The sequence below is a fragment of the Gasterosteus aculeatus genome, chromosome 17, assembly GCF_964276395.1.
Source record: "Gasterosteus aculeatus chromosome 17, fGasAcu3.hap1.1, whole genome shotgun sequence".
In the NCBI taxonomy this organism is placed as follows: domain Eukaryota; kingdom Metazoa; phylum Chordata; class Actinopteri; order Perciformes; family Gasterosteidae; genus Gasterosteus; species Gasterosteus aculeatus.
Window position 1 is genome coordinate 8,758,621 of NC_135705.1, and position 21,177 is coordinate 8,779,797.

General features: G+C 45.4%; 1 protein-coding gene across 1 annotated transcript in view; it reads right to left on the reverse strand.

The window, feature by feature from the left end:
- cacna2d2a (calcium channel, voltage-dependent, alpha 2/delta subunit 2a) overlaps nucleotides 1-21,177 on the reverse strand; it is a gene marked incomplete in the record, with an annotated part of 114,964 nt that overhangs the window by 37,998 nt on the left and 55,789 nt on the right. The window contains 3 exon segments of the mRNA XM_078092019.1: nucleotides 1,735-1,873; nucleotides 5,385-5,429; nucleotides 20,592-20,651. Of these exon segments, the coding sequence (XP_077948145.1) occupies nucleotides 1,735-1,873; nucleotides 5,385-5,429; nucleotides 20,592-20,651 (244 nt within the window).

Consider the following 21,177-nt stretch of genomic DNA (forward strand, 5'->3'; position numbering starts at 1 on the left):
ACCTGGTGAGCACCGAGCAGAACGGGACAACCGGGCAAAATAATCCCCCTTCAGCGTTATCGATAAAGCTAAACGCAGCTTCCCTTCATTTCTGTACTTTATCTGAATACACCTACAAGTCAAACTAATGACGATCAGTTAGAATAGAAGATCAAAATAGATGCAGCACAACCTGACATATTGTCTTCCTCCTTCAAGCTTGTATTTCCCATAATGCAATGTGGTCAGCCATAGATGCATGGTATACTAGTAGCATTTAACGTAGCCTCAAACCATTAGCTTCATGCACGGATGAGGAGCGGGTTACAGAGGTCAGCTCACTTCTTTCTAACTCTGACTGCAGCCTCAGAATTTCCTTCATTTTCAAACTTGTAGTCCTGAGTCCTTACCAATAAATTTACCAGACTTGCTGCAGCTCCCCGCGGACCATCAAAAAGCAATATATGCAGGAGTTCCCCTCAAGACCTATAAACAGACTTTGATGTGTAAAATCCTTTCCCCTTTAAGTTTGTCTGCACTGCATTTCTCATCTGACGCCCTCGAAATCTATGTTAATATCTTAATTTGTGCCTTGTGGAAAAATGTCTTTTAAAATGACTGTACGTTTGGGCAGAAACCTGTTTTTAGAAACTATTTATCAGCAACAACTAAAACACCACATACATGTCCGTAATGGAGTTGGCACAAAATCGGCAGTTGACAATCTCGGCAGAGCAGAACACACAATGGGACCTAACTACAACTAAATCAATAGTAAACATTTGCCACGAAGAGAAGTGAAGAAGCTAAATTCATGCACCGTGCCACGCTACCCTTCCAGTCACCAGCAGCCTCAATCAAGAGGCCTTTATTCTCCGACTCCGACTTCAGACAGGGGAATCAGAGCTGGCACAAAGTGGCATTGTGAACAATGCGCAGGCCTGATTGCTCTATTGTGAGTTAGCTGCAGCCTTTGACGTCTCCTCCTGAACCACGAGTGTCCAATTCTGACAAGATTTGTCTGGAGACACAGCTGGGGGGGGCATTGTCAAAGACAGGTGCCATACAGTGCCTGTTCAACAAAGACGGCAAAGAGCCAGATAATAACAGATAGGAAAGAAATTGCCACTGTGAAAATGTCGGCGTGTCAGCACATGGCTCATGCTTTTGAGTCGTTAAAAGAAAAAAAAAAAAAAAAGCAGTCAGACTGTGTGAAAAGGGAACATGGCAAAAGAAATCAGAGTCCTAGAAGGGACACGTGTTCCCTTTGACCATTTGGCAGCTACGGACTAAGGGGGGCGTTATGTCCGCAGGGCAGCACGGCGGCATGCAGGAAGGACGGGGGCGCACGAGGAGGGGGGTGGTGGTGTTGGGGGGGGGGGGGGGTGCAGATATGGTTTGAGAGACCTGTCTGTCATCCCAGTGTGTGTGTGTGTGTGTTAAAGTGATGACTGATGCAAAAGGAGGGACGGATCCAGCTAACATACTGAGAGAAAAGGGGAAAAAGGTCGAGTCAAGACCTGTCATCTATCAAAAGCCCAGCGGTGAGTATTAAAAGCAGATACATTCATTATCTTATTAGTATTTTCTTAAGGGGCAGATTTCTGCCTTAGATCACATGAGATTATTCAGCTTAAACAAAACACGCCTCAATGAAACCAGAGAAACGGTCAAAACAGACAGTCAATATGGCAGAGGCCTTGAGGAAACCCGCCAACCGGTCAAATAACAGACAGTATTCTCGCGTATACTCACAGCCTTTGTATATGTCTGTAGGAATCTGGACCGCACTGGAAGAGTAGTTGACCTTGTTTTTAAAATTGGGATCGTCCACAAACTCCAGCTCCAAAGACGTTGCGCTCTCCAGCGGGTTCTCCTCCTCTCCGTCCTCCGTCTGCAGAAACACGCGCGTGCAAACACACACACACACACACACACACACACACACACACACACACACACACACGAGTGAGCATAAAAGTGAAGACGCGTGGCTACACACAAATTCTTTAGTAGAGCATTCTGTCACCTCCCATCTTGTGGCTTTACAGGACTCGTCTTTGCCTCTGGTAAAGAAATCATTTGTCTCCCTTTCTGAGCTACATAGTATTTGAATAATGTTAAGCACAAAAATAGCAACTATTCCGCCTGCAGATTCTGGTGGTTTTGCATTTTAGTTTTTCTCTCATCAGAGAACAACAGCAGGTGCCAGAGCACAGAGAGACTCATTAGTAAGCGAGATGACGATCACAGTCACATGAGGTGCGATACAAATGAACCACAGCGATAACTCGCAACAAACACCACTTGATCACGCTTTAGTCTACCGTCTATTCAAATAATGAGCGTGTTTTATGACAGACCTCATCCTCTCTCTCGCCTGTCATTGTTTAAACAAAAGAACAGCAGTAATGCTGCATATTTCTAATATATTTTGGCCCTTTTATGGCCGTTCAGTGTGACTATTGTGAATGATAAGAAAGTGTGACACACACATATTGCATTAGGAAAGCGTCAGATATCAAAGAAAGCCAGGAGATAAAAGAAAACTGACATTTAAGGCTTTATATCTTGATAAGTTATCAATGGAGTCCAATCTGTGTCTGGTCCCACAAACCAGGAAGCGATTTTCGGATGTGAAAAAAAGACGCAAGCCAGATTTATCTCCACTTTCAAACTCAGTTTAACGGCTTATTGTGGATCAGATTTTAGTGTGCGTCCTTGGAGCGCTCATTAAAATTCTTAGAAAATAGTACTAAACTAAAACATAACTTGTATCTCTGATCACTCCTCGTGTATTCTGATGGTTAAGGAGACGGTTTTACTTCAATATAAATCTGTGAGAATCTAAAAGAAAATGTGAGACGGCGATTCCTTCTCAGCTTAATAAAGCGGCTCGGGTTAATTGGATCTGACATGATAAAAGCTGTTTTTGTTTTTTGGGAGAAATCAAATCAAAACTGCATGTCCATCGTAAAAAATTGATTGATGGGCCAACTTTAATTGACTATTAAAATGCAATTACAAGCTGTTGTTGGGACATTTTAACTGTGCTAAACATTGAAAGTCAACGAAAGGAACCATCCTTGTTATGACAAGAGACCATATTATCACCTCAACGCCATTTATTCAAAAACTAAAGTGCTGAAAATGAATAGAACGTTTGCACTTTTCTATATTTTTGGTTTAAATGTTTAGAGGTTTTTAGTTCCTGTTAATCACTTGACAGCATAAATGTCTTGAGACAATAACTTTGTTAGCAGATATTCTAGTTTTATGGGGAAAGTGTCCTTGCATCATATAACCTGGATTTATTTGTTTTAATAATCCTGTTGAGCAAAGGCTGTTTTCCTTTATTTTTTACTCTATACCTTTGGAAGCTGATCTTTGGCTGCTAAAAATGTTATTTCAACACTGTTAACGTTAAAAATAACCTCTTCCTGTTGCTCCAATTTAATAAGGCTCTATTATTTATGCACTAGTGAACGGAAGCGGAACTAAACAGGGATTCAGCTTTCTGGAGATAAATATAACAAATGGTGACTGTTGCCTGGTCACAAAATCCCACAACTCTGAGAGTAATTGCAGTAATATGAAAGAACGCTGTCTTTTCAACAACACTAACCGTGAGGTTGTGGTGTTTGTTTATCACTCAGTCTGACACTAATTCTGTCAATGTCGGCTGGGATTTTATTTTTTATTTTTCCTCAGAAGAGCGCAATCATAATTAACCAAGGCACTGTCTAATTAGAAGCTGAATAAATCCATGCAGCGGAGACTGATTGATTCATTTTCCTCAACTATCCACCACCTGTTTTGCTCCATTCATTACCCAATTTGTTAATTTTATCTCCCTGTTCTCAAGGTTTAATTAAAGGCTGAAGAGGCCAGAGTTGACAGGTTGAAGATTCTTTCATTCACGCCTCCAGCCGACCAGCGGTAACCTCAAGCAGGTCACTTGAGACCCCGTGTGTGTGCGTGGCTGTTTATTTGAAAGACTGCACGAACGAGTGAGATGGAGGAAAAACAACCTTTTAAACCAACGAGGAACGCTTACAAAAAAAATGGATATATAATCAGTGAATAGCCGCGCTCACACATTTACCATATGCAACAATTTAAAAACAGCAAAGATATACATTTGGAGTAAACTTTGTAATAATCAGACATAATGCATGTGTTTATGGTTGTCTTTGAAGTAAATTACTACCAAGGAACATAATTGACAATATATATACATTTCTATCAAGGGTAAAGTGACAAGAGGAGAAATGAACAAGTGTGTAGGACAGAGGAGACGAGCCTTCAATAAGCCTTCACTTACCTTTTGAAACATGGATTCTCATGTTTCGCGGATAGTTCAGTGCAATAGAACGTACACGGTGCATTTATTTCTCTCCAGCGGTAAGGCTTTAATTGAAAGGGGTCGTAAAGGGGGGGTTCTAGATTGAGATATGGGAGTACTGGTGGGCGACTGTTAGGGGATGAGATATGACCTCTGACTGACCTCCGCCTCCGCATCTGTCGCTGGGGTGGTTGTGGGGTTGGTGGGGCGGGGGTCAGGGGGTGTGTCACTGGCTCGACCTCAGTGTGCCAATGCTAATGATGACTGATGTTCTTCAATTAGATGTGCTGACAGGCCCTAAAGCGCTGTGTCATTAATCACAGGAGTGGCGTGCACGGAGAGAAAATCACACCGTGATTTATTGCCCCTGCGCCTCCCTCTCTCTATCTCACTGAGTCCCCGTCTTTTGTGCTCTGGTGATCTGGGGGGGAGGTGGGGGGGATTCTTGCATTGCTCCTCTAAACCGAATCAATCAGCGGTTCCCGGGCTCCGGGTGTGACCTATCCTAAAGAGGAAGTGGAGCCGGTGTGGTGGCGCGATGGGACCAAAGCGGCGGCGGCTCGCTGGGCTTTTCTTGTGGAAGACGGAACCCGGCCTGCAGGTCGCTCCGTCGGTGACTCGCATGTTCTCGCATATTAGCGGCGAACGACACACGTGACGGAAACGTCATCCTGCCGCTTGAAACGCGTGACTCGCGTTCTGGAGCCGAGGTCCAACGAGGTCGACGCAGTTCATGGAGGAAGGGGGGAGGGGGGGAGGGGGTCTGAAAATAGGACTGGGCGAGGACGGTTAAAGCCACTGTCACGTGCACGTTGGCCGGCCCCTGCCCTGTCAGACCCACTCACCACAGAGTCCCCTCTCACTAACACACACAGACATCTCGGGGGGGGCTGGGGGAGGGGGCATCATCAACACCGAGGAGGCCAGGGCAGAGACAGGGTGGGGTTGCAGGGGAAGGGCGGCACGGGCGGGAAGTGGGAGTGGGTGGGATTTTGGTGTTTGGGGGAGGCAGACGGAGGGGCGAGGGTGGGGGACGGGGAGCAGTCCGTACTGTACTCACATAGACTGAATCCGCTTTGGAATCGTAGTATGAAATGGCATTCTCCTGTGCAGAAAAGAAAAGTGAGAAGACAGGTGATGAGAGATATAGCAGCGCCTATATCAGACCCGACCCCCTCGCGGTGGTGAGCTAGAGAGAGTCACGGTTATATTCAATCACACCGTTCAGCATGAGAATATAATCAGCATCACAGAACACAGGAGAAGTAGTGTGATGTGGAATGACAGTCATGGGAAGGTGAGCGGATAGCTGAATGCATCTGTGCCATGCTTTGGTCGATAAGATGATGGCGCATGTTCGAACTCGTGTTAAAAACACTGCAGGAACATTTTCACGTGTTGTGGAAAACTGAAGGAAAAAGAAAATAGAAGAAAAAAAAACAGCCGCGTGGGAGCGCAGTTTGCAAAGAGAGAATAACAACACTGAAAATGTGACTCTCGCTGGGAGTCTTATCAACCTCAGCTGGCTGCAGCTCTCACAAAAGAAGAGAAACAAAAAATAAATAATAAGTAAATGTATGCTATTTTGAAACAGTATTTTGCGAAGGCGAAGCCCGAGGTTCAACCTTTCACCCGTCCGGCTCCCAGCATTTACCCCCTAAGAACCCTAAAACCCAGGTGGTTTGCCTCCCCCTCTTCCCCTCGGAACTGGGGCGTCCTTATCGCCCGCCGAGGCAGCCGGGTGGGGGAGGAGGAGGAGGGGGAGGCTGGGGTGGCATGCAGCGAGTATAGCGGCAGTGGCGGGGGGGCCTGCCTCTTTATCACGAGGAGGCTGGCCGAGGGCGCGCTCTCTCAAGGGCGCCGCGGTGACTGACTTGACCTCACGGGATGAGCTGTGGTCTCGGTCTGATGAGGGAGAACAGAGTCTCCTGCACAGCTGTGCGTGGAGACGCTTACTCTTACTCTCTCTTTGGGCTTGCCTTGAACCGCTTGTGTCTCCGTCCTGCCGTCTCTCACAGACACACACACACAGACACACACGTGTCCGTTTAACCCGTACGGACATGTGAGTATTCTCTCCGTTCTCTCGGCGCCTCTCGACTCACAAACTCACACTGACACCAAGCGCAGGGGGGCCGACGGGCCCGGACGCAGCATGTGTTTTTGGGGTAATGAGCGTGGACAAGAGAGGAGTAGAAGCAGAATCCGCCTCCCCGACACATCTCCTCAACTTCCCCCGTCAAGGAGATGAGGATCGAGGACGGGAGGGGAGGAGTTGAAGGATCGGAGGGGGGGTGGTGGGGGGAGTACATCGGGTGGAGGTGGAGGGTTCGCATGAAGGCTGAGGTCAGGGTGATATGAAGGGATGAATTGAGAGGACAGAGGTGGGTGGTGGTGGGTGGGGGTGGTGGTGGCTGTGGGTGCAGCAGGGCTAAAAATAGCCCGTGCCTCTGTTCGAGAGAGAGGAGAAGAAGAGAGGAGAAAGGGAGCGAGCGAGACTGTGGCAGAGCAGCAGCGTTGTTGCGTCTGCCAGCAGGTTTGATCCGGAGCCCAGTCCTGCTTAGACCGGCCCCTCGCCTCTAAAGAGTTCACTCTCACCACTCGGGCCTTACAAGTCATCATTCAGGACGCCGTCCAGTGAATAAACGCCGAGTTCCTCGAACCCGAGGGACACCGTCCAGCAGCTTCACCCAGACAAATAATAACACACTCAAAATATACGCACAGAAATGCAGAAATTTAGGACAGGTCCAATCCAGGTCACGCTCCATTGCTTCATTGTCGCAGGTTGTCTTATTACTTATTTGTATTGCAAATATATTTAAAAAACGAAATAAATGAGCAGAGAAACATCCCTAGTGAAGGCCGATACTTCTATTCAGGGCACACATGTCCCGGGGCTTTGATGAATATAGAAATTATTCTATAGAATTCTTATTTTTGCTATATCATCCCTCCAGTAAAGTTCCCGAGACCCATCAGTTCTTGCACAGTTGGACATCTGTGTTTAGGAAAGGTCACCCTTACCCTTTGTATGATTTAAGTAATAATATTTATTGGATTGAAAATAGTTTTCACTACAATATCAACAGTTCTACTGAGTAAAATACTAATCCCTCTCTATCCATTGCAGTCATCTACAAAAACGATACTTTTTATACTAGTTTTGTTGTTGAATTTTGAAATAGGAATAAAAAAAGAAAAAGACCTCTAAACATAATAACACAAGCATTTGCTGTAACACTGATGGGACTCATGACAGCAGCAACATCTGTGTCCAGCCAGACACTCTACACAGGCAGCCGGTGACTGAATGGCTCCATGTGGACGCGTCCGAGGCCGCCATGACCCTCTGAGCGCTCCCCAGGGATGGAATGGCCATCTGCTGCGGCTGGTCACAGGTCTCTGTGGTCTCAGGGTCCGGGTTAAACACACATTTGATACACCACAGAGCCAGCAATGTCCCCACATTAATCTCCCGCCTGATATTAAACACATTTAAAGCATGGCTGTATGCTTACAGCCACTCGTATATTCCATATACTGATATATTGTGTGAATGCACACACAACAGGGCCAGGTGTGTGTGCTCACGCAACAATGTGCAACGTACATGCAGAAACACGCACAGAGTCTGAGAAATTCCCACTGACCCAATGCGCTATCAGTAAATTAAATCTATCATACTGAGTGGACCAGCAAACTCCAAACAGGAGACAAACACTGAGGTCAGGTGATGATCTCCAGCCCCTCCCGTGCATCAATCTTCCGCCGTTCGTCTCCTTCGCTCTCCTCGCCCTTATCTCGATTTTCTTCCTCTTTCCTCCCTTTGCCACATATCTCCTCCTCTTCCTCCTCCTCCTCCTCCAGCTTGTCTTGTCTTATCTTCATCTTCGCCAATCTCTCCATCCACAATACCAGCCTCCTCTCACCAATTTCAGATTCCAGCAAAAGCAGCGGCGCGTAGGTTAAATGCCTACTGTTGCTATAGAAACCGCCCCTCCGCTCCAGATGACAATGTGACTTTGTCTCCTCAAGAGGGCTACAACGTCTGCTCCGTTTTGTGGTCTGACCAGATACATGCCTGCCTGTCTTTTGTCTGCGTGTGCGCCTGTCAGTCCGTCAGACTGTGAGGATGTTCTTCTGTCAGCGTGTTTTCCTGTCATCGCTACATGCTGTTATTTTAATGTCACCCAGTGCTTGTAGTTACACATTCAAACTTCAAAATCTCCTCTGGAGTGAAGGTTGGAGCTTTCCAAGCCCGGAAATGTCATCATATGTGAAGAGGACCTTGACAGGCGAGTCATCCGGTACCGCACAGCGCTACAATAGGTGATTGAAAAATGCCTGGTCCATAAAGGCTGTCGCATGTAGGGGCACATGTAAATGACGGAGTGTGGCCGCCGGGACTAAATCTTTTGAATTGGAAGGTGCGAGACGCCCCGATGGACCGGCTGAGACGGGTTGACATTTGAGCGCGAGACAAGCGCTCCATCATGGGCGGGGACAGATTGCACTCATATTCATATCTCCTCCGGACACCTGCTAATGATTTTATAATTACAGAACACACTCTGTGCCTCCGCCGAGCCCTGGAGGGTGTGCACACAGGCACGCGGCAACGCACACATTCACAACACACGCACTGCGCCCCTCTCCTGGCCCCCCGATAGTCTAGCAATCATCCGTAGCCCCGGTTTCCCTAATGGAAGCTGACATTATATCAAACACAATAAAGGATTTCATTTAATGCTCTTCATTAGCCCACACACATCAGCCCAAAAGGTGCACACCGACAGACACACACAGACACACACACAGCTCACTTAGTGCGAAAATGCATCCGGAATAAAAGAGGAAAACAACGCAATGTGATTATGCTGCAGAGAAGAACTGCTTCCGTAAAGTTTGAGGCCGTTACGGAGCTGTGCGTTCCAACTCTTTTCTCTTCTCCCTCACACGAGTCCCTCTTCATGTCTCTCCCTCTGTCCTATTCTATTTCCACAGCATCCTTACATCCCATCTCTGCATGTCAGATGGTATGAGACTCAACGCATTCGAACACTCGGCCGTATTGGCCGGCGAGACGTCTCCGGTAAGAGGAGGGAATGAAATCCTCCAGGCTAAACACGCACTTCAACACACAAGTGCATTACAAGCTACGTATGTTCAGTAGGAAATGATTGACATCTAATTTTATCAGGAGAATGAAATTTAAAGGAAATATATGCACAACGACATTCAAACTGAAAGGAGAGATGTCAAAATGGAAACACGTTACGGCATCAGAAAAAAAAATCTTTCGGCTAATTTCTTTTGGTTTATAAGGTCTACAGGTTTGCAAAAGTGTTAAAACGCGAGCTTGTGAAATAGGATTTTCAAACAGAGGTAAATGAATCATGGATATGTAGGAATTCGTCAGGGATCTGAAAGCCCTTTAACCACTTTGATCTTGAATTGTACTGGTACCCTGTGAATAAAACATGAATCCTTGTTCTTTGGTGGAGCCTTTTTGATTCACAGGATATTAAATCCTGTTCTTTAATGTTTGTGGGCATATTGCTTATTAACATAAATGTGGAAGAAACTATTTGCTCAAAAATGATTTATTCTTGTGCATACATTTGACTTGAAATTAGATGTTGGATGCAGCGAATAGAGAGTAGAGAGGGTCCAAATGAGAGTTGATCATATTTTACCTAGTTGCCCTTCAGTCAGCGGTCATACTGCTCTGTGTGCAGGCATCACGTGCATCCTCCTGGTTCTTGTGTGCACGGATTTTGAGACTTAATTGAACAGCATGTTGCGGTAACGAGTCATCATGTATGGGAAGATTTCTGCACAAGATCATCCGGGGTCTTTTTTAGATTAAGAATCTTCTCTGGAAAGGTTCTCATTTGTCCGGGTCACATATTCAAGACGCTTCTCAATTTGGAACTGATTGAGGAAAATGTTCAGTTGCTTGAAATTGACGACTCCAATTTTGTCGTGCAAAGCTAGAATCTTTAAGACGAGGAGATGTCCTTTGCAAAATGATTACAGTGGACACGTAATTAATTCAATTATTCAGCTTCCTTTGGTGCCTATTTTGTAATCTGATACTTTAATTGTACTATAATTATTCAGTTATTACAAAAAACTGTTTTGAGCAACTGTTTTTGCTCATTAATTTCCTACGTGATATGGTCATTATTACCTTGTATTGAAATCATTACATTCTGTTTGGTTACAAATATTTGACATTAGACTAAAATTTGCTTTTTAAAACTAGTGTATCTCTCTTATTTTCATGATTCACGTCATCCTTGTCCAGGTAAAGAAACTCATCTGGAAACAGCAAGGATGTGAGACAAGAATAACAATAAAACACCCAAATAGAATAACAGAATCACATCAAACTTTTAAATAAAAATTAAAGTTGTCTTCACTTTTATAGCACGGGAGTATTTTTGATCAGTTTATTCTTGGCAGTCACTGCTTCTCCCTTTATGGAGTGGTTTTGTTCAGTTTTGAAGGTAACTGCCAGTTACCAATATCTCCTCTTCATAATGTCAAGTCAATAAAAAGCCAACCAGCGAAATGGAAATTAAAAGTATTGGCCTGGAAGAGATAGGGACAGGGAGAGAGACACGGAGGGAGAGAGAGAGAGAGAGAGAGAGAGTGAAACCCAGATAAAGGAGTGCATCACAGAGGCCTCGGGCGCGGCTGCATGCCTCTCTCTCACTCTCTCATTGGCATGCTCTGCATCTCCAGGCTTTCAGGCGATTAGGGAGCCACTGAGACCATGGCGTCCAAGCATAGCTCCATGCAGATGTACATTTGTATGCCAATAAGCAAATGTGCCCTCCGATTAAAGCTCCAATACACAGGGCAAATTCAGCAAAGTAAATGACATTCTCCATGCACATCTCATCAATGCGCTGCTACTCTTCAGACGGGGCGTCGCGCCTCCCAAACGCGCACTCACTTCAAAGACTCACAAGGATGGGCAGCAGCCATAGAGCTCGAAGAGGACAATTAAGAAAGAAGCAATTAAGAAAACATAATTTGAAGAAATATTAAGGTTACGTATGCCGGTTACTTTTCATGCCCCCAATTTCAGCCACGAATCTGCTATTTCTACTCTACAAATGTCCCTGTAAACATCCTGCAGGTCAGATAATCCTGCTTCCTCTTCTCTTTCGGTCTCACTCTTTCATTCTGAGTCTGAAACTTCCCCCCCCGGGTAAAAACAGTTAAATCAGTCAGTGAATATTCCAATTCACCGATAACGGCAGAAGGCTTTGTCCCGCTGAATTCTGGGTAATGCTGCTCTCCATTGTTGGCTGACAGGGCTCCATTGAGGGGCAGGTTTAAATGCTGATAGCATCGCCACACTGCATGGACACGGCGCCAGATAAAAAGCCTATCCAACACGGCACACGCATGCCAACACCTCCCAAACAAGCCCCCAATCTGATCGACGGAGGGGAAGCAGGAAAGAGGTGATGTAACACCAAATAAAGACAAATAAGATAAACAGGCCGTGGCAATATTAACGCTATCTTTGGATTCCAGAGGGATTTGATAGAGCAAATAGAATTATCCACGCCCAACATTTTTTGCAGCATCCGCAGCCGGGGCGACCAACCACAAACATACTGGTACCCAGTCCCCGTCCAATCGCACTGCAGCCCGACACGTTGGCAGTGTCACACACGTGACATGTTTCCAGATGCATTTTTCCGTACAAGGTGAAATACAGCTGTTCTCCCAGTGCTATTGCGTAGAGTCCTGAGAAGTCCCCGACCCCTCTCGGCGTGCTGCTTCAGAGTGGCCAATCAACAATCAACGCCGACCAAAGGAAACCTGTTATTTTCGACCCCGTAATCATTTCCATCAGATGCCTTGCTGTCCCCTACAGTGATTTCAACATGCAAATGACAAAGGGAAACCTGCTTTAAGATATCTGCGGACAGGCACCAAGGACAAGCGGGACGGAGTAGACGGCGTAAACACTATAACCAGAGCCGACGTCTCCCCTCTGCTAAAGCAAAAGCAGCCTGTCACCACTCACAAAGCGAGGACGCGCCCGCTCAGACACATCTCTCACCCGGAAGAGAGGAAGTCTCGGACGCGGAATGGAAAGGTCATTTTTCAGCAGACATCCATTTTAATTGGGCCCTGATGAATGATTACTTGTTAAATTACATTTCTGACAATAGTGAACAGGGGGTTTAAGGCCCCGGCCACGAACCACATTATCTGCCCTCGAGCTGGGAACCTCTGCTATTGTTGTCCCCGTGTCATTTACCGCCCCCGCCACCCCCCATTTCCTGCCACAGGACTGTGAACTCTTAACAAAAGGCACAAAATGGCCAAAGCTAATGTTGAATGATTCCTTTTCTGGCAATAAACAAATCAATGAATCACTCAATAAGTTAAGCTGTCATTCAAGCTGCTAAGACAATATCTATTGACGTCTACATGATAGTTCATTGAAACAAAGTAAACAATAAATACGATACACAAAATTGTCCATTTCGCTTTCTGCTTTGCCTTCTGGGGGCGCAACACTTGATGGGTGTCGGCCGTATGTTCGAGGGGGAAAATCGAGGTTTGCTGGATTTCGCTCACTATTGATTCCCATCTCCTGCGAGGCAGGGGGATCGATCAGTGGGATTTAGAAACGGGGGCCACTCTCTCAGCCCTCCCGGCGAGCACGCTGCATCACAGTCGGCCAATCTCGTGCTGATTGAAGACCTACTGACGCACCTGAACTTTTCTTCTTGTGCCCTGTGCTCTTTTTGCCGTTGCGTTTCTCATCACCTGCTCCCATCCTGAGTCATTCCAGACTTCGCCAAAGTCGCCCTACTCAGAAGAAGAGCAGCATGAGTCTTCAAGGAGGTCTCTCTTGAAGCAGCAAAGGAATATTAGCGGTTAGATGTGGAGAAACAGAAGGATTGCTGGAGGGGGAAAAAAAGTAAGAGGGTAAGAAAAAATAATAAAAACGAAAAAAAAAGGAGATTTCTGCCTTGGAGAGCACCACTTAAGCAAATTACGATGGCCTGCAATCAAGAAGCTGAAATGACTTAACTACTGTGTCACCACAGCAACCAAAAGCCTGATCAAAGCTGTGAGCAGAGCAGCAGTTGACGGGAAGTGAGGGAAGGTTTCAGCAGGGGAGACGACCAGAGAGCTCACGAGGAGGGAGAAGATGCAGTTTAAAGTCAAGCTAAGGTCTATCGACTAAATGCTAATTAATCAATTGATTAAATCGTGCTTCATCCACATTGACTCCGAGCTTTGTCATTGGGGGGTTAACATACTTTGCATTGCGGTTGTGCGTTACAGGCACAGCTCGATCCAGTTTCTGAGGCATCCACACCATCAGATACATTTGATTGGGAGCGAGCTCTGCTAAATGAATACTGCGGGAATTTTTCTTTCCGCCGCCCCTCCTCATTTCTTTCCCTTCCAGTGGCGAGCAGATGGAAGTCCGCTCCACGGCTCAGGATTCAGTGATAACACTGTTTATGAGTTCCATTACGTGCTCGGCAGGCTGTAAGCAGTCTGTCTCAGCGCAGACGTAAGGAATAGAAGAAAAAAACAGCTCACAATGAAAATAGATGCAGTTTATTTGTGATTGTACCGTATGGCTCTGCGCCGTGGTTGAAATAAGGCCTGTGTGTGTGTGTTTTTTTAAAAGGGCTTGAATAATGCCATACATCCAACCTCTGCTTCTACACACTGTGTAGAAACTTACTTTTGATTTAGAAGGTATGTATATGGCTTTAAAAAGAGGGAGATATGATGATGGTCCACTTCTACACGGCCATCATCGAGTCCATCCTCTGCTCCTCCATCACCGTCTGGTACGCTGCAGCCACAGCCAAGGACACGGCAGGCTGCAGCGGGTCATCCGCTCTGCAGAGAGGGTGATCGGCTGCAATCTGCCGTCCCTGCAGGACTTGTTCGCTTCCAGGTCTCTGAAGCGAGCTAAAAAGATCGCAGCCGACCCCTCTCACCCCGGACAAAAACTGTTTGTGCCCCTTCCATCTGGGAGGAGGCTGAGGTCCATCAGGACTAAGACCTCCCGCCACACGAACAGTTTCTTCCCGTCGGCAGTCGGGCTCATCAACAGAGCCCGGTCCCCCACTGACTGACTATAACACTCCACCGGTCACTCCCCCTCATACTGCACATGCCACTTTAACTGCAATTCATCACTTTGTCACTTGTCACTTTGTCTCTTGTCTGTTACTTGTTCGTTAGTGAACTTTATGCTTAATATTTTTCTTTTTAACTTTTTACTATTTAAATTTTTTTAACTTTATTCCCTTGTTTTATACTAACCCATAGCCTTAGCCTTATTCTACTAACCCATTGCATTAGCATTTCATTCCACTTTATTTTATTACTCGTGCATCGTTGTCTTGTCTGTCTACTGTCGCGCACTAACCGCCAAGACAAATTCCTTGTATGTTTGACATATTTTGGCTAATAAATGTTTCCTGATTCCTGATATCCAGTTCTGGTCATACAGAACAGGAAAAATGAGGTTGAACATGATAAAAAAAAAAAACTAACTAAAGACTAACATGAACACCACTGCCATGCCGATTACTCCCGCATGCATCCAGCGACAGTAGGTGGAAAAATTTGTCACAATTTAGCTGAAAAAGATTTTAAAACATGGAAACTGGAAACTTTTGTAAAAAAGGCAAAAAAGGAGGATTGCATATTTAAATGAACATGTTGAAAGTAGCGTCAAATTAGAAAAAACTTGTTCATTTCTGTCTATTTTAACAGAATCTGAGTTTAAATCTGTCAAAGCAGCCCTCGTAAGACTAATGAATTCTCTGGCTAATGGAGCTGATAGTTTAGAGGGCCGGGCAGAGTCGCCACAATGATTCTCACTCATTTCCTCTGAAGGGCCAATTATCTTAAATAGGGGACATTATCAAAGGAGCCGAACTTGGTCAAGTGAACGATCCCATGCAACTCTAGCCAGTGCCCCTCGCAATTAAGGTCATGTCACACCTGTGTGGGGACCTATTTTGACTTAAGAGCATTACATGCGCTGCACTACCAGCTACACACTGTGCCCGGCGAATAATTAGGAAAACTGGCAGAATATGAATGACAAAGGCGAAGGGGCTGTCAGTGGTGGGGAGTGGATCCTATTTTTAGATATTACAAAAGGTACCAGATGAACATACATGTGTGATGAGAGAGAAAGAGGTCACATGAATACTACTGTGTTATGTATGAGAGTGGGTGGCTGAGTGGAGATGAAGAGCGAAAGAGGCAGAGCGAGAAGAAGAGAAAGAAAAGGAGAGATTGTGTTGTCCTATGATGAAAGGCTTGATTGATTAGAGAGTGATGATTGCAGTAAATGGCCTGGAAGATGGTTCCATCTCTGTTTCCCCTTTTCTCTGTCTCTTATGCCTTCTTCCTCCCGTCACTTGCTTTCTCACTTACACCTCTCTCTCGCTCCGTGCCTCTCTTTGTCACCCCCTCTCCCTGGTTTCATCATGGCAACCCATCAACGGTGCCCCTCTCTCTCCCCTAATGGCACCGCTATTAGCACTAATGCATTTCGAACGTACAGCAGCTGCCACATCACAATCTGAGGGAAAGTACAGGTCTTCCTCCGACCTCAACCATCTCTGTTCTTTCTTTCATCCAATCTTGTGTCTCTTGTGTCCAACATGTCGGACCTCATGTCAACCCGCTTTCAGATAAGCAAGAGCGGTCACGATCTAAAGCCAGTATGGGTGATAATGGTTGAACTGGTTGACTTTAGCCAATTTGTTAACCATATGCTTATATTAAAAGTACTAAAACCTCAGCATTAGTAATTGTCTCTGAACTCACACACGTGCTTGAGTTGTGCTAAACTAGGCCAAACATGCCGTTTATCGTTCATTTAAACTGCACGCCGAGACGTTAGGTTTGTAAAACTCCTCAGCTGTACCCCTAAACAATGCATAGCACCGTGCTTTAACACAAGGCCAATACAGTTCTGTGAATGTGTGAGTGGAGTCGCTGACACAAATATATCTCCATAAATAGATCAACTGTTATGAACTGTATCCACACTGACACTACAGTTTTATCATAAAAACCGTCCAACGTGTTCTAGGAATGTGCTGATTGTGAAATTCACAGCTGATGCAGATGTTTGATGGTTACTCCTTTCTTCCCAGGAAAACCATAAATACAACTGAACTGTTTAGTTTGTTGAGCTCGGTAGTCCCTGGCGGGGGATGCTGGGCACAAAACCTTTGAAAGAAAGAAACTGCGATGCGAAGCTTCCAGCAGAAGCAGAACAGCGGGGTTGCAGAGTAGAGATCTTCCCACAAGAAGTAACATTTTGGAGATTCCAGTAAAGATTTATTGTGAGGCCGATGAAGTAACTGAGGATGACAGACAAGCCCTTCGCCTTGCCATGTAGGAAATATCAGGTGTCGCAGCCATTTGCTCTGGCTGAGGATGAAAGACCCCATTTTGCTAGTCAATTAAGCCGGCTAGGCGGATGTACAGTGTGGTGGTTCTGGGACGCATCACTGAGAGTATCGGAGAACGTGGGGCCCAGTCGGCCTTGATGAAAGGAAGAGCCCACTTGGCAACCTCATTAAACTGTCTGCCCCTGCCTTTTTCAAAACTGGTGAACCTACCATCACCATGGGAACACAAGAACTTAAGAGGTGGCGCTTTGGATTTTAACATCCTGAATATTTGAGAACATTTACCTGGGGATCTCCCGGTGACTGCCTTGGGTGTCAAGTCAGTCGAATAAAGTTAAGACATCAGCCAGGAAGGAAACTCGAACATTAGTTATTGAGGCAGTTTGAGACAACCAGTAATGGAGGAGAAGATCAGCAGAATCAGACCCAAAACAAAATGGCCTGGAGCATCAAAAAAGAAAAGAAAATTGGAGAGTATAAACAGAGACCTGAGACAAAAGCAAAGAGAAATGGAGGAGACCTGAAGACATTAGCATAATGGCAATGCGTACCACCTCTCAATTGGTTTTCACCACGGTGATCGAAATCACGAGGGCCTCCAAGTGGGTAGTGGGTGGTAAGCTGTTTAAGTCCGGGGTCCGTCTACGGCCCATCAGGGCCCACATGGATGACATGCAAACCATGACAACGACTGCCCCTGCGTATGATGCCTTCTGTGCAAATCACTGTCAAAATTTGAGAGAGCAAATCAGGTTGATGCGCGTGCGTAAATCAAACATCCGCGAGCAAATCTCCGTCTCGCGCGAGCAAAAGTTCATCTCGCGCGAGATATTTGCTCGCTCGCGGAGCGTGAACTTCCTCGCTCGCGAGGTTAATCTCTGCTCGCGCTCGAAGGTGTTTTCTACGCGCTCGTTGTTTTTCTTTTTGACAGTAAGGGGGCGGAGCCAGTCAGCATGGTCTCTACACCTGATTGGTTACAAACCCTGTCTTTGGATTTGCTGGAGTGATGCATTCACACGACTATAGAAGCCCATTTCCGCACTGAAGAAAGGGGATAGAAAGTCGAAATTATAAGATAAAACGTTGTCAAAAAACAAACGCCCCCCTTCGGGAATCGTAGTGGACATGACAACCAGCTACAACCATCATTTACCAGGAGGAAGTTCACGTTTCGCGATGGAGCAAATATCTCGCGCGAGACGGAGATTTGCTCGCGGATGTTTGATTTACGCGCGCGCATCAACCCGATTTGCGATCTCGAATTTTGACAGTGATTTGCCGCCATATCTGTGGAAGCTTCAAAGGAGCCAGCATGAAATTCAACCCAGTAGAAGTAGAACAGGAAAATTGGGCTGAACAAAGGTTCTACATAAATCCCAACTGTATCAGAGAAACCAATCCAGGTACAACTCAACACTAAAGTCACTCATCAGGTCCACACGTTTAGGCAAGAAATCATCTATGACAATGCTTTGCAGCGCTGCTTTTTACACCCCAATTTTCAGTTTACCAAAGAGAGGAGAGTTTAGATATTTGGGTCTGACGTTGGTCTCCCTCCCCCCCGATGAGAATTGCAAAGCAGCGCTGAAATGACTGTGTCGCCTTGGGATGACTCTGTTGCCAACACAATAGTCGAGTGTCACAGAGGGAGGGGCACCTGACCTTGAGAAATCAGCAGCAATTCAACACTTTTAATGTCCATTTCACACACCATTTCGTACCAATGGATTTAAAAGCCTGAACGACCGCCGCAACAGTTGTTACGCTCAACATTTTGACATCCATAATGTCCAGCGGTCAGAAAACCGTCTCTGCAGTTCCTGCAAGGAAAAAGCCTCAATGTGTGTGTGTGTGTGCAAAACAGGGGAGGAAGGTCTTCCCAATGCTACGCTAACAGCTGCGACGGCAGCCGCTATGAGGATCAGGCGTATCATTGAGTTTCTATGATGTCACCAGTTTGGCGAGGAAAACAGATGGGCTGGGCAAGGGAACTGAACCTCCCGTTAATAAACACATGCAAATAAATACCCGCTCGCCGATAAGCAAAAACAAACCACACACATATACACACACCGTCAGCCACTCAGAAATTCCATCAAAACGCACCGTCAGCCATGCATAAACACCTATTCTCTTCATTTGACAGACTGCTCCACCTGCTAGTTTAAGATGCAATGTATTTCTCCTAATATGCCCAAAGAGCATGCTAATCTAATTAGAGTGTCAGTCAGCAGAGTGCTCACCTAAAGATAAATTAGGAAAGGACAAAATCTATGAACGGGAAGAAATCTTCTTGCGAGGATGTGGCATTTCTACGTCTACTACGCCCCCAACCCCCACCTCTGCGTGAAGTTTCTTTAATAGTTTCAGAGCCGTCCCTGCTGAGATTCATTACCTGGCCTAATTATAAAGGCAAATGAAATCAGCTCCAATGCATTACTAATAGAGGAGAACCATTAGGATTATTTTGCAGTATTTGAAGAAATATGATAAATTCCAACTATTTTCATGCCTGATTAAAGACACATGAAGATAACAAAGGAGGTTTATGAATGTGATCGAGATGCAGAGGGAAAGGACGGGTGTGAAACTGGTGACTGGACAGAATACAGATAGATAGAAAACATAAAAGCCGAAAGGGGAAAAAGAGGGAGAGAGTGGTTTTGGTGGGGGTGATTGGATTAAAGAGAATGCTGGCTTTTCCACTTGGGGAGTTATTGATGCCCTATTGGATGCAGCTTCTTATGAAGAGGTGAGCTGTGTGTGGTCCCTGTGACCAAGGGCCACACTTCCTGCACGGGCTGCTGAACATCCGATCGAGGTGCATCAGAGCCGGACGGGGAGAAACCGGCATTAACTTCCCTCAGGCCTAAGACGAAGGGACGGCCGCACTGCCGCTCCCTCCCCTCGGACCAGCAGGGAGGGAAGGGTGCAGCCCAGCCACGGGAACACTATAGCTCAAGAGAGTAAGCAACCATAAAATAAAAAATGGACTTCGCAGGGAAGTAAGCCTCATAATTATTTGTTATAATCAGTTAAAATCTTTTTCTCAAACATCCCCCAGGAGGCGCTGGGTTAAAAATCCATTTGTGGGAAGTGTACCGTGACAGCGAGCTCGTCTCCCTGGAGACAGAGGATATGACAGTAGAGATTGTGCGTCTGGATCTGTCTGCTGGGGCTGTATGTATATATATATATATATATATAAAATATGTGTGTGTGTGTGTGTGTGTGTGTGTGGGTCTGTGGGTGTATGTGTGCATAAGGATCAGTATGCACACATGTACGTGGGGCATTTGAGTGTTTTGAGTGTGCAAATTTGAGAGTCAGTGGAGCACGCAAGCTCCCGAACACACAGTCAAACACACAGACCAGAATAATACCATTTCTTTTTTTTGATTTCAAGAGCGGATCTCTTGTGTTTTAAAGGTCGGCTGCACGAGAATGCAATGTTCTCTTGCTGTATCCTGTGAAATAAAACAGACAGAAGGCTCTCACATAATACTTAAGACCGTTAAAAGCACAACTCCAAGAGTAAGCAATTATATATATATATATATATATATATATATATATATATATGTAAATATATGTGCAACCGTACCTCTAAGACTGGATTTATATGTATTTTTGTTTTTTCCACTGCTATAAATTTAGGCTTCATCACCACATCGTCTCTGTGATGCTGATCACATTGTCAATAAGTGTTATGAGTAGAATACGAGTTACAAAAGAAAAATAGCCTGGAAAGGAAGAGGAACAGAGAAGGAAGAGGTCTCGGGGAAGGAGGGAGAGGAGTGGGTGTCCTACTTTACCGTCACACCGTCTTGCCATTCATGCTCCTTCTGAAGCTGCTCCGCTTCCCTGGCCAGTTTCTACAAGGAAACACAAAAAAAGACAAAACAACAGAGTGTGTGTCAGGAGTCAATGGGACATGGATTTGTGTGTATGACATGAAAACCAGATGGAAATATTGCAGTGACCTTGTTCCCTACAAAAAGTGGTGCAGCTGTGAATAAACTGGATAATTCAACGGATTAGGGAGCGCCAAAACCCAAAACACCTTCCTCCTTAATCAGTCCAAATTACAGTTTAGCATCACAAGCCAACAACTGCTTGTAAAGTGCCACTAGCAACACAAAATTAAATTAAATGTTTTGAGAAGTGCAAATTGTCTTTGTTTAGAGAGTTCTGTTGGGAGCATCTGCATTTGAGTATATCAAAAAACAATGTAATTATTAACATTTGAGACACTACAGAATGAATCAACTAATATAAATATGTAAATGAATGGGGAAATTATTGTTACATATTGCTGAGGTTATAATATGTCTGAGTATTTTTTTGATTGCCTTAGTTGAAATGATCACCAGTGGGCCCGGAGTGGAGCCATGCCAGTTC